The sequence below is a fragment of the Rhodamnia argentea genome, chromosome 3 (assembly GCF_020921035.1).
Source record: "Rhodamnia argentea isolate NSW1041297 chromosome 3, ASM2092103v1, whole genome shotgun sequence".
Taxonomy (NCBI): domain Eukaryota; kingdom Viridiplantae; phylum Streptophyta; class Magnoliopsida; order Myrtales; family Myrtaceae; genus Rhodamnia; species Rhodamnia argentea.
The window spans coordinates 8,699,418-8,711,361 of record NC_063152.1 but is presented as its reverse complement, the minus strand read 5'-3'; the positions used below and the strand labels follow the sequence as shown (position 1 = coordinate 8,711,361).

General features: G+C 39.8%; 1 protein-coding gene across 1 annotated transcript; it reads right to left on the bottom strand.

Moving 5' to 3' along the window:
* Window positions 1-5,217: 5,217 nt before the first annotated feature.
* LOC115733779 lies at window positions 5,218-6,983 on the bottom strand. The gene is made up of 2 exons (XM_048275512.1): window positions 6,848-6,983; window positions 5,218-6,365 (listed from the first exon to the last, which is right to left on the bottom strand). The coding sequence occupies exons 1-2, from the start codon at window positions 6,906-6,908 to the stop codon at window positions 5,218-5,220; spliced, it is 1,209 nt and encodes a 402-aa protein (XP_048131469.1). The 5' UTR covers window positions 6,909-6,983.
* Between the last annotated feature and the right edge of the window lie 4,961 nt (window positions 6,984-11,944).

Below are 11,944 nucleotides of genomic sequence, written 5' to 3'. Positions count from 1 at the left end.
ATATCACGTCTTTCACTGATCGGAAATATTGAATGATTGATGGCAGAGGCAAATCCATGATCTGCAGTGATCCAGCAATGTTGAGCTCTCGCGATTTGTAACGGGTTATAGCGATTTGCGGCATAGCTTTGTGCAGTTGCTCAAAGTAGAGTTTGAGTTTGTCTTGGCCGGGGTTTGTTTCGATGTAACTAATGTATGAGGAATGATGATGACCAAATGATAATCTTTTCATGCAAAGGGTACTTTGATAGGATTTGGACGAAGTATTGTTAAACTCGTCGAAAAGCAGGGACCGGTCCACGGGAAAATGTCATGGGCATACCGATTCTCTCTTCGTTAGGGCATTGTACATGTGTTTGGTCGTCTGATTAACGTGGTTTATCCTACTAACTTTCGTAGATATGCATATTGATGATTATTATTCTCTAATGCGTCACATGACTATAATCGTGAGCATCATGTCTTATCATGTGATGGGTCAAAATGGACAGTAGTATCTTCTCATGCACAGGTGTGCTGAGCATCATGTCTTATCATGTGATGGGTCAAAATGGACAGTAGTATCTTCTCATGCACAGGTGTGCCAAGGAGCTCATTGGTGGGTTTTGACGCCTCTAGCGAGTCGGGTTGGGTTAGGTTTAGATGGGTCTAAAATGTATATGATCTAAATCGACCTGTTTTTTTTTCATGCGAAAAGATTCTAGCGAACCATTGTCGGCTCGTTTTGGACTAACCAAAATTGACTCGTTCGGAGCAAAAATCGAACTTCAAATGTCAAGGTGAACTAAAGTGCCCTTGAAGCCCATTTTACCTGTTCCATCCAAAAAAAAAAAAAAAAACATAGAGAGAGAGAGCCCATTTACCTTAAACGCGGATCATGAAAACTATAAACCCTGCCAAAGCCCAATTAGTTCTTCCATTTCCCTTTCCCCCTTAATTAATTAAGGGAAAATTTCAAAAAAGGACCCGAAGTGCCCCTATTTTTTCAAAAAAGGGCCCGGAGTAAACACTTTTTCAAATAAGGGCCCGAAGTGTCTAATCTTGTTTTAATTAGGGACCTGAGGTCACCAGCCAGTCAAATGTTCACCGACCGGCGAGTATATGATGTTTCCGGCGACCGGAACAGGGGCATTTTTGTCCAAAATTTTTTGAATAAAGTAAAAGACTAACTTTAAATTAAAAATCCCAAAACCTTTGCACCTTCTTCTCCCCACGTTTATCGACAAAAGAGACTGCTGCTTGAACAAGGAAGCGTTACCACAGCAAGCATCGTTGGGCGTTGGTGGCCTGCAACCAGGCGACGGCGTGAATCGAACGGCGGCGGTGGCACCAGCGCCGGTGACTGTCAAAGGGTAAAGGGTTTTGAAAGAAAATCTAAAACCCACGTTCTCTTAACCAATGGCTGCTACATCTCGCCTCATTTACAAGCTTCCGATCCTCGTTGGTGACTTCCTGAACGTACGCGCTTCATTTTCTCATGGTCTGGAGTTAGAAGTGCAGTTGTGCGAAGGTGAGTTCCATAGTAGCTATTTTGGTTGCTCTTAGAATGAAAACATACAGTGAATCTTCAAGTAGTGTTGGTTTAAAATCTCATATGATGAAGGTTGAGTTGTTGATTTAGATACATATTTGCTCTTATTGTGATGGATTGAAGCGAGTCGCTAGTTTAAACTTGTGTATAAACTACACGAGCAAACCGCATACAACATGTTTGACAGAATGCTTGAACCGAGTCTATATAGATTATACATACTTGCTCTTTTGGGTATTTTCGTTTGCTTGTGGATTTGGTTCCGGCTTCTTTGCTGATCGAGACCGATTGGAAGCTTCACAGGGCAAAAAAAAAAAAGGGCTTGAACATCTTATCTTAAGATATAATAGACATTACACATGATCTCAAATAAGTTTTATATATTGGTTTTAAAACCTTATGGATCTGTAAGTAGAAAACAGAAATCACTACTGCATTTGACCAAATTTCACACCGGTTTTCCATTATAGATTTCTATGTATCCGGTTTTAAAATGATGTGCGCAGATACTTTAGTATTGTAGAGTCTATGCATTGCTTGTAGACTTTCCTCATTAGTGGTAATAACTTTCTTGTTAGGACTCTGTAGAAACGTTTTTGTTTTGCTCTATTAGCTACAATATATTGATGACAATTTATGATTTTGCTGCAGACTCCAAAAGATAAGCCCTCTTTTGCTTTAGAAGCAAAGCGCAGTGAAGTGCAAAAGGGACTTCAGGATTTAGCATCAGAAGCATCATTGAATGTGTCTTTAGATGCTAGTATATCTGCTTCTGGAAAAATAATATCATCTAACGTGGAGAAGACAATGTCAGACTGGTTTGATCATTGAGATGGATGCAACTTATGTTTCTCAAGCTATTAAATCACTAAGATGGATGTGCCAATTGCAATGTAACGAGGCAGAGCTTCTTAACTGTAGCACTGGAGCTGCTGAATGGAGCACCACTGCAAATGAAGTTCTCTGTTTGTGCATATGGTGATGCTGACTGTATTGAAGTTTGTGATATTCAATGGCTGCCTGCATTAAGATTGGATAGAAACGGTACATGAAGGAGCTGAGAATGTCACCTAAGGTTGTATTAGAATGGGCTGTGATCGATGGAGCTTTCTATTGAGGGTTGTGCTATGCACACATATTGAAATTGTAAACTTATATGTGATTGTCTCTTTTTGTAATGCAAATATGAAAGTTGAATAAATGTGAGTGTTTAAAGATAAGTTGTTGATGATCAATAATTTCCTATCGTTTGATACCTTACATATTTCACAGTCCTTTTCGGTTTGGATTCAATAGAACCTGTGTTTTAGCGATGCTTGTGAAATAAAATGTACAATACTGCCCGACTGAGAAATTCATTTTCAAGTACTAGGCTGCTTTTTTTAAAGACCTGGGATATTATTCGCAAGAGAATTCAGTATTGAATATGTTTAACTCCACAATGCAGTTCTCGGGCCACTAGTGAGTCTCATGATATAGCAGAGGAAAGAAAGTACAGGAAAGGATATGCAAAAAAATATAGCATTTGCTTGCACATCATCCATCTTCACTTGCCAAACTATCGATCTAAATAACAGAACAATTCTATATTCTGGTACATAGTTCACATACGGAATAGATACGTCTTACACAATACCAAAAGCACATGCATACACGTATATCTAGCAAGCATTCCCCTTTACACAGAATCTGAAAATGGAATATTAGAATCCTCTTGTTAAGAGCTCAGTGACTCAGAGGTAAATCTTCAAGTCTCTTCCCTTGCTCCGGAAGGACGAAAGTGGGAAAAACGCTCGTGGTGCTGTAAAATTTTAAATGGCATGTAAGTAAGTTACTCGGAAACGAACATTACTACGCAATAGGAAAACTGACCTTCCTAGATAAAATCACTTCCACTAAAGTTATCCCTGCAAGAATGAACCTGCCAAAAACCTGTAAATAAAGCATCAAAATCTTTAGTGTCTTGTGTGCTATGTAAATGTTAATTTCGCTGGGGTTACAAAGAGCAAAGAAAATTGTCATATCTATGTAGTCACACATGTATGTTCCAAATTTCCAACTCATGTGGGGATGCTTTTTCTTCGATATGCAAGCCATTTGCAATATAATTCCAGTGCATAACAATGAAAATGTGCAGAGGAAGGTTCATGCAGCTACTTTAAGAGATTCTTGGCATTGAAAAGAGATCTTTTAAAGAATCGTCTAGAACAAAGCTACTCACCTCCCCAACAAAAGCCAGCAGCCCCAATTGCAGATGCACATTTACATTTCACAGCTTCAACTACTTGCTTTGCATCCTCATATCCCTTACCATGCCAAAAAAAAAAGAAACATGACCCCATGTAGACTTACTTGTTTGATGGAAAAGAGAAACATCTCAAACATCCCAAAAAGTGATCGATCTTGTTGGTCTTGTTGGTATTGCATATCTCAAAAAGTTGCTCGTCTTTGACCATTTTCATGTTTAGGTGTTCACGTCCTCCTCTTTACCTACAGTTGAATTAAGAATTAAATTAGGTAGTCAAAACAAAGTCAAGCACAAGAACACGTTTATCACAAAGTCAAGCATAGATGGATACTGGCATCTTCTCTCTTCCCATAGATGATATTGAGCTTTCCATGTTGCTTAAAAATGACGCAAGCAGTTCAGCGATCTCGGTTTGTGATGTTGGGGCTAATGGAGTGCTTTCTACCACATCTTGTGAGCATGAAGCGAATGTAGAAGTTGCTAGGGCGGTTGATGTTGCCGCCATTGTTGTTGTCGATGCAGCTGATGGATTCTTGCAATAATACCTGTTATGGCCTAACCCACCGCATTTCCCACAAGTGATTGTGGTATTTTGTCTCTTCAATTTGGTTCCCATGGGTTCTTGCACAACTTTCTTCTTCCTCTTCTTTAAATTGTTATCGGCTATTTCATTCACCGACTTTGTTCTTTGTTTCTTCTTTCTACCAACTTTCTTAGGCACATCTGGTGGGAGTAGACACTCTCTAGCAGGCCATGTATCCTTGGAATCTATAGCATGCACAACATGGCTATAAGTTCGCGTGAATTTTTTCACACTGAAGCATGTGTGAACCCATTTTTCAGGTTGTTCCTTCAAGTATACAAGAGCTGCCACAGCATGACAACAAGGGATCCCACTAATGTCCCATCTTCTGCAGCTACAAGTTTTGTGTCTTATATTAACTACCCTCTTGTCTCCATGTGGTCCACTCAATTCAAACTCATCCTCCCCATTCCATGTAGGAATCCACGATGCTGACATTTTTTTTTGAAGATCCAATATCTCCCGAATCTTAGGACAAATCACACCATTATAGTTGGCCAATCCATCTCTTTGCTTATGAATCCTTTCCATGAGTTGCACTCTTATGGCTTCAAGCAATGTGATGATAGGCTTGTCTCTAGCATCAATGATGCTCTTGTTGAAACTTTCGCACCAATTATTCAAGGAAGCATCGCATTTTGAGCTTGTTCTAAAGTGGGACTTGCTCCATTGCACTGGAGGCCTTTGGGACAACCAATCATAAGCTTTTTCATTAACTGCCTTAAGCTCTTCCATTACCAAGTCGAAATCACATACCCTTGTTGCCATGGCTGCCTTCCAAACCAAAAGTTTAAGTTCTAGTCCTTTGTGATGCAACCTGAAGTTCTCATAAAGATGCCTCAAGCAAAATCTATGTTACGCTTCAGGCATCAAATTAGCTAGTGCTTGCACCAATCCCTTTTGCTTATCACACATGAAAGTCCAAGACTTTGAATTTGCCGAGTCCGTAATCCCCAAATCTTCAGCGATCATACTAATGAACCAATGCCATGTCTTGTATGTTTCTTGTCCCACGATCGCCCATGCAAATGGATACATTTGATCATTTCCATCTAGGCCCACAACTGCTAGAAGTATACCTTTGTAGCCCGATGACAAATGACAACCATCAAACCCCACAAAGCGCCTACATCCTTCTAGAAAGCCCCTTCTCAATGCATCTAGACATATATAGACTCCTTCAAACTTGAATTGGTCTTCACATTGCTCACTCTTGATTACACAAGTGGATCCGGCATTGGAATCAAGAAGTGCTTGGCAATAGCTTCTAAGTATCCCAAATTGCTCCTTCTCATTTCCCGTGACCATACTCATAGTCGTAACCCCGGCTCTGTAGACCATTGTCCTGGACAACTTCAAAACATTTTCAGACTCCATTGTTTTCTTCATTGAAGCACTAGGCCACGTTGGATTATTCCTCAACCGATCACAATACTTGTTTGCCGACCATTTAGAGCTCACTTGAGGAACATGTAGAGCTCTATTGCATGTATGTACGGGGTTGAAGGTTTTAACTTGTAAAGTCTGCTCCCTTTGAACTTTGGAGGCATATATAAGCCAACCACAACCGTCAAAACACACTGCCCTCAACTTATTTGGCGCATTCTTAGTGAACCTCACCTGTTTCTCATTTTTAATAGCATAATTTCTAACTGCTCCTCTAAACTCTTTAGCATTACTAAAGCACATCCCCAACTTGAAAGTTGGATTCTCCATATCCACCTCAGCATCAAACTCGGGATGTGTATACTCAACTTGACTATCCACATTTAGCAAATCTACATTATCAGATAATGTATCTACATACAAGCCGACGTCTCCAACTTCCGTATCCCTCCGCATTGAACTACCTTCCTGCGTATCCCTTCGCATTGAAGTACCTTCTATACTTTGTACATTTCTTCTATATAACTCATTAAGATCAATAATCGCAAACCCATCTTCTTCAGCACCTTCAGCCCACCTATTAGACGTGGCATGATTCACTTCTTCACATCCATCACCTGGTGCAAATGGAAGAAGAAAAAACATCAAGTTGCAATTATAATCCTCATCACAAGCATGCGCAGGTCATACAACAAATCAGCCCTTCAAAGTGCAATTTTCATCCTTGAAACACTTCAACTTATCCTTATCATTCGTGAACAACATCCACATGATATCTCTCAAAACAGTCTCATAAAAACAGTCTCATACCATGGCATTTTGACATATGCACAAGAATAACATAATAAAATATTTGGACCATGAACAAATATTTGAGAAACAGAGACCACAAACACAATAGACAAAATGAAAACAGTAAATAGTGGACCATGAATAAATAGTTGTGTAAACGACAAAACACACGCAAAAAAACACATGTTCAAAGTGGCAACTATTTGATAAACATGGACCACGAACGACACGTAGGGACCACGACCACAACAAATACAATTAGAAAATGCATAATAAATACAACTTGTCACTAGAAAATGAAACTCACTTCCATCGATGGTACTGCTATCAGTGTCACATTCCACCACATGCCCACTCCTTATGGACATGTTACTCAACAGGTGCAATCGCCTTGTCTTGGATGAACGAAGTACCGATTGAACCAACCTAGGAAACTAACCTTTATAAAAAACGAAAGAAATTAGAGGATTAGGAAAATTAGGGTTTTTGATTCGTAGATCCACTTCTGGAAGAAAACCGACCTCCGTTGAATTATAAAAGCAAAACGAAGGACACAATTGAAACGATTGTTGAATTGGGAGGGCGAAGACTTTGTATGAACCCTAGGAGCAGAGTTTTTTCCTTTCGGTTTCTTTCAATATCCTTCACCCTTCGATTGTCTTTGTCATCGCCGCCGCCGCCGCCCGATTCACACCGCTTCATGGTCATAGGCCGCCAACGCTCGCCGGTGCTTGCTCTGGTAACACTTCCTCAAGGAACAATTTCTTTCGGTGATGAACGTGCGTTGGAGAAGAACGTGGGTGGGTTGAAGAAAAGAAAATGAACGTGTGTTTTGAGTTTTTTAATTTAAAGTTTTGGCTTTTTCTTATTTAAATTTGTTTGGACAAAAATGCCCTCGTTCCGATCACCTGAAGTATCACGTGTTCGCCGGCCGGCAAACATTTGACCGGCCAGCAAGCCGAGGCCCTTATTTGAAACATGTTTGAACACTTCAAGCCCTTAATTGAAATAAGGTTAGACACTTCAGGCCCTTATTTGAAACAATGTCTACTCTGGGCCCTTTTTTGAAAAAATTAGGGCACTTGAGGCCCTTTTTTGAAAATTTCTCATTAATTAATCCAACTATCTAGTAAACTTTTTTGGGCAAAAAAGTAAAAAAATAAAAAAGCAATATTTTATTGACTTGTGGGTCCCACTCCGCTTCCGATCCCTTTATATGCACGACGACACATTTCGTTTACGCCCCTCCTCTCTCTCTCTCTCTCTCTCTCTCTCTCTCTGTGCCGGTACTGGTTCAGCTTCAGAGCCCGGTGGCAATGGCTTCTCTGAAACGCGAACCTTCCGGAGAAGACGAATTCGAGCAGAACCTCAAGAGGACGAGACGCGGCGACGCCTCGGAGTCGAAGCCCGACACCGTGTGGCTCTCAACTCCGCCGATTGCAACTTAGGTACCGCCTTTTCCCCTTCGTTTTCCCCTCCTTTTTTTTTTCCTTTTCTGTCTCTTCGTACTTTTCGTTGATCGTGCCTGCTTCGTAAGAGTGTTTCTCTCTTTGATCGTTCGTTCTCTGACTGTTTTGGTGATATACGGAGGAATGATCGTGACACGTTTCTTTCGTTTGGTCCGAGAATTGTGCGTGCGAGGGGTCAGATGGAGTTCTCGATCGATCGTGTATTGGCTTGGTGTCGTCGATTCTATCGGTCATGACCGTGATTGCTTGTGCTGTGCGTGGTCAGGAAGCAAAGTGCGTGTGTTTGGGTCGGCTGCGCGAAGTTCAATTGAACAGTACTGTTTAGTGACAGTTTGGTTTTTAATTTCGTGTAACAGAGAGATCAAATCCGAAGAAATGTCCATTCTTGTTAAGACTAGTCAAGTGTCTTATGGCATCCATAGTTATGTGAGTCACTGGTGTAATTTTTTTTTTTTTGAGAGAAAAGATGGATGGTCAATGTGGGAAATATCCTTCAATTGCCTCATTTTGTGGCATACGTTCTGAATGTTCTCCTCTAGTATTTTTCTCAGTCGTGGATGGTGTTTGGCACGGTTGTAGAAAAGCGTGCAATGGAAATATATGAGCCTATGCATGGTGGTACTTTGTGCTCTTACTTCACGTATGTCTCTACCAAGGTGTCAAGTGTATCGTCGTTTGCATATGTCAAAAGGTCCAAACTCTTTCTTGTTTTGCTGACTGAACTTATGTTGCGACCACGTATTCCCTCGCGCAGATTTTAATGTGGAAGGCAATGGGCTTCGAGGATCCACACTTCATGAGAAAGGGTTTGCTTATTGCTGGTCTGGTGCGTGTGCTAATGCTGGAATAATTGGGGGGAAATACTGTTTTGGCTGCAACGTTGTCTCAACTCAGCCAGTTGAAATGGACGACACTCCCCATGACAAGCAGCATCTTTGTCGTGTTGGTGTCTCGACTGGGGACAAACCAGTGGGAAGCCTTGGAGAAAGCTCCTGTAGCTTTGGATATGGAGGGACTGGAAAGTTTTCAACTGAAAACGACTTTTTGGATTATGGTGAAAAGTTTGGAGTTGGTGACACGATTATCTGTGCTGTTGATCTTGAGAGTAAGCCCCTGGCGTCCATAGGTTTCTCAAAGAATGGTAAGTGGCTGGGAGTTTCGAAGCAGTTTGATGCCAGTGGGATGGGTCTTGGAGTGGATACTGCAGCAAGTAATGTACCGTGGAAATCAGCGCTCTTTCCGCACATACTATTGAAGAATGTTGAAGTAGAGATGCACTTTAGTCTTGAAGATGGATTGAGCTTGTGCATTTGAGGATCAGAAGGCCATTCTAGGTCCTGCTTTCTCTGATATTAGCTGCTGTGAAATAATGATGATGGTGGGATTACCAGCTTCTGGAAAAACTACTTGGGCTGAGAAATGGATCAAAGAACACCCTGAGAAGCGATATGTGTTGCTTGGAACCAACCTTGTTTTGGATCAAATGAAGGTTTGATTTTGTTCTCTTGCATATCTAGCCTCTTTGTGTTGCATTTATGCTCATTTCTATCGCCTCTCTGTGGAATCTTGACCCAGGTTCCTGGGCTCAGGCGTAAGGAAAACTACGGTGAAAGGTTCGATCGTCTGATGGACCGAGCAACCGACATATTTAATATCCTATTGACAAGGGCTGCAATGTGCAAAATCTAAAGTTGATTTGATTAATTTTAATAGAAATATATCTTTCTCGCAATACTAATTTCGTGTATATTACTCGTCTGTGCTACTTACGCGATCAATAAAAAAAGAACAAATACTCTTATTTTCCATCGGAGTAATAATAACTAATTACGAGAAAGTGAATGTTCTGATACTAGTTATATTAATATATTATGTACCTATTATTTTACTAATATTAGATATATTAATATTCTCTACAACTTTTTATAGTATCATGAATTTTAGTTTAACTATAGATTACAATTTGATATATTCATAATCATAGATGACTGAGCTACTCAAGTACAATAAATAAAATTAAACAAACCTATTAACTTTGATGTATACTAAAAAAAGATTAATTGTTGAAAGCGCAAAGCATTTCTGAAATGTGAAAGAGGAAGCTATTCTCGGCAAATTCCCGAAAATAAGCCCCACTTCTTTTTACTTGGGACAAAAGCAGCAAAGCCTTTCAAACGCCTACAAAGCCTAACCTTCAGAATCTACCACGAAAATAACATGACCTTTCAAACGTAATAAAAAACAGGCTAACCATAAAATCGTAGAACAAAGCTCACACCCTCTACAAATTTCATCCGTTATCATTGTTAAATCGCCATGGGTAACCTCCATTGCTCATTATAAAGCAGTACCTTTTCAGTTGTAAAATTTATCTATACAATTTTAGTCGTATCTAAACTATAAAACATATTCATTTTTCTTTTGGTTATTTTAGTTTATTTAATCAACGAAAGACATAATAAATAGACATTGGCTTAGAATTTGTTAATAAATGAATTGGCTCTTGAGATTATACATGGGTCGCACGTTGAGATTGCATATGAGTTCTAGTCTGTTAAAGCAACAACTCGAGTCAAACCAAATGATGGATTAAAAGTACCAGAGTCAGAATTATGATTAAATTCACAAATGCAAATACAATCACATACTTCATGGTCATTGCATAAAATACGCTTGATGTTACGCCCGCACGATATTCATGTTCCTATCTTATTCGGCAAGTTTTAAATAAGTCATGAGAAATGCGGGCATCTTAGTCCTATTATATTAACTTTAACATCTAGATATTATTGATTTTTAGAGGAAGCACTAAGTAGTGAACCAACATTACTCTAACAATAGAATATGGACTATGTGAGCAAAAGAACATAATGTTTACCTTCTTCTCCTTTAGCATTTTCTGGACTTCTTCAGAGTCCCATAGCCTGCTACGGTTCCGAGGCTCCCGTTGGTTTTCCTCACGAATTAGTTCCCTACCGAGATCTCTCAATTGGCCATGCATTCGCAACTCATGATCATCTCCAATTTTTATTAATGACACGAATCTCAATACATCAATTCCCTCCTCGGGGAAAAAGCGACATGCCTCCCACATGTAGGATGCAATTCTCTTGTCGGTGCCAATGAAAAAGCGAGTGATATCCAAAAATATTTGCTTTTGTTCGTACTCTAATGCATCATAACTTATCCTTAACTTTTTTCTCACTTCCTTAGGAGGCACTTTTTTTAACTTGTCTATTGTACCTCTCCAGGATGCTAGCTTTTTTCCACACAATAGAGAACCCAAAACCTCAAGGGACAAGGGAAGTTCTCTCGTGATGGATACAACTTCATTCGTGAGGTCCTTAAATTCCCCCGAAGGAGAATCCTTTCGAAACGCATGTTTGCTAAACAGAATCAAAGACTGATCATTATCCATTTCCTTAAGGTCATAGGAATAGTCCACCCCAACCTCTTCAAGAATGCTCTCGTTTCCGGTGGTAATAATGATCTTACTTCCCGAAGAAAACCAATCACGTTTACACGACAAACGCTTCAACCGAATGACATTATCCACATCATCAAAAAGAACGAGGATCTTTTTACCTTTAAACTTGGAGGAGATGAATTTAGTCCCTTCATCCTCATTATGAACTTGATTTTCTTGCTTGAATATATCAAAGATAAACCGATTCTGCAAGCAATATGCCCCATTACGCTTCCATGATTCCCTTATATCGGGAATGAAGTTGTGATGCTCGAATTGATTGGAGAGCTTGTTCTAGATGGTTTTGGCAAGAGTGGTCTTACCATTCGAGTCCTAAAACTTGTTATGAAAATGCATTCAAGTCCTAAAACTTTCAAAAGATACAAACAAGTTCTAAAACTTGTCATATTAGTTCAATCAAGTCCTTCAATTGGTCGTACTTTTTAAAAATTTTAAGATTCGATTGTAC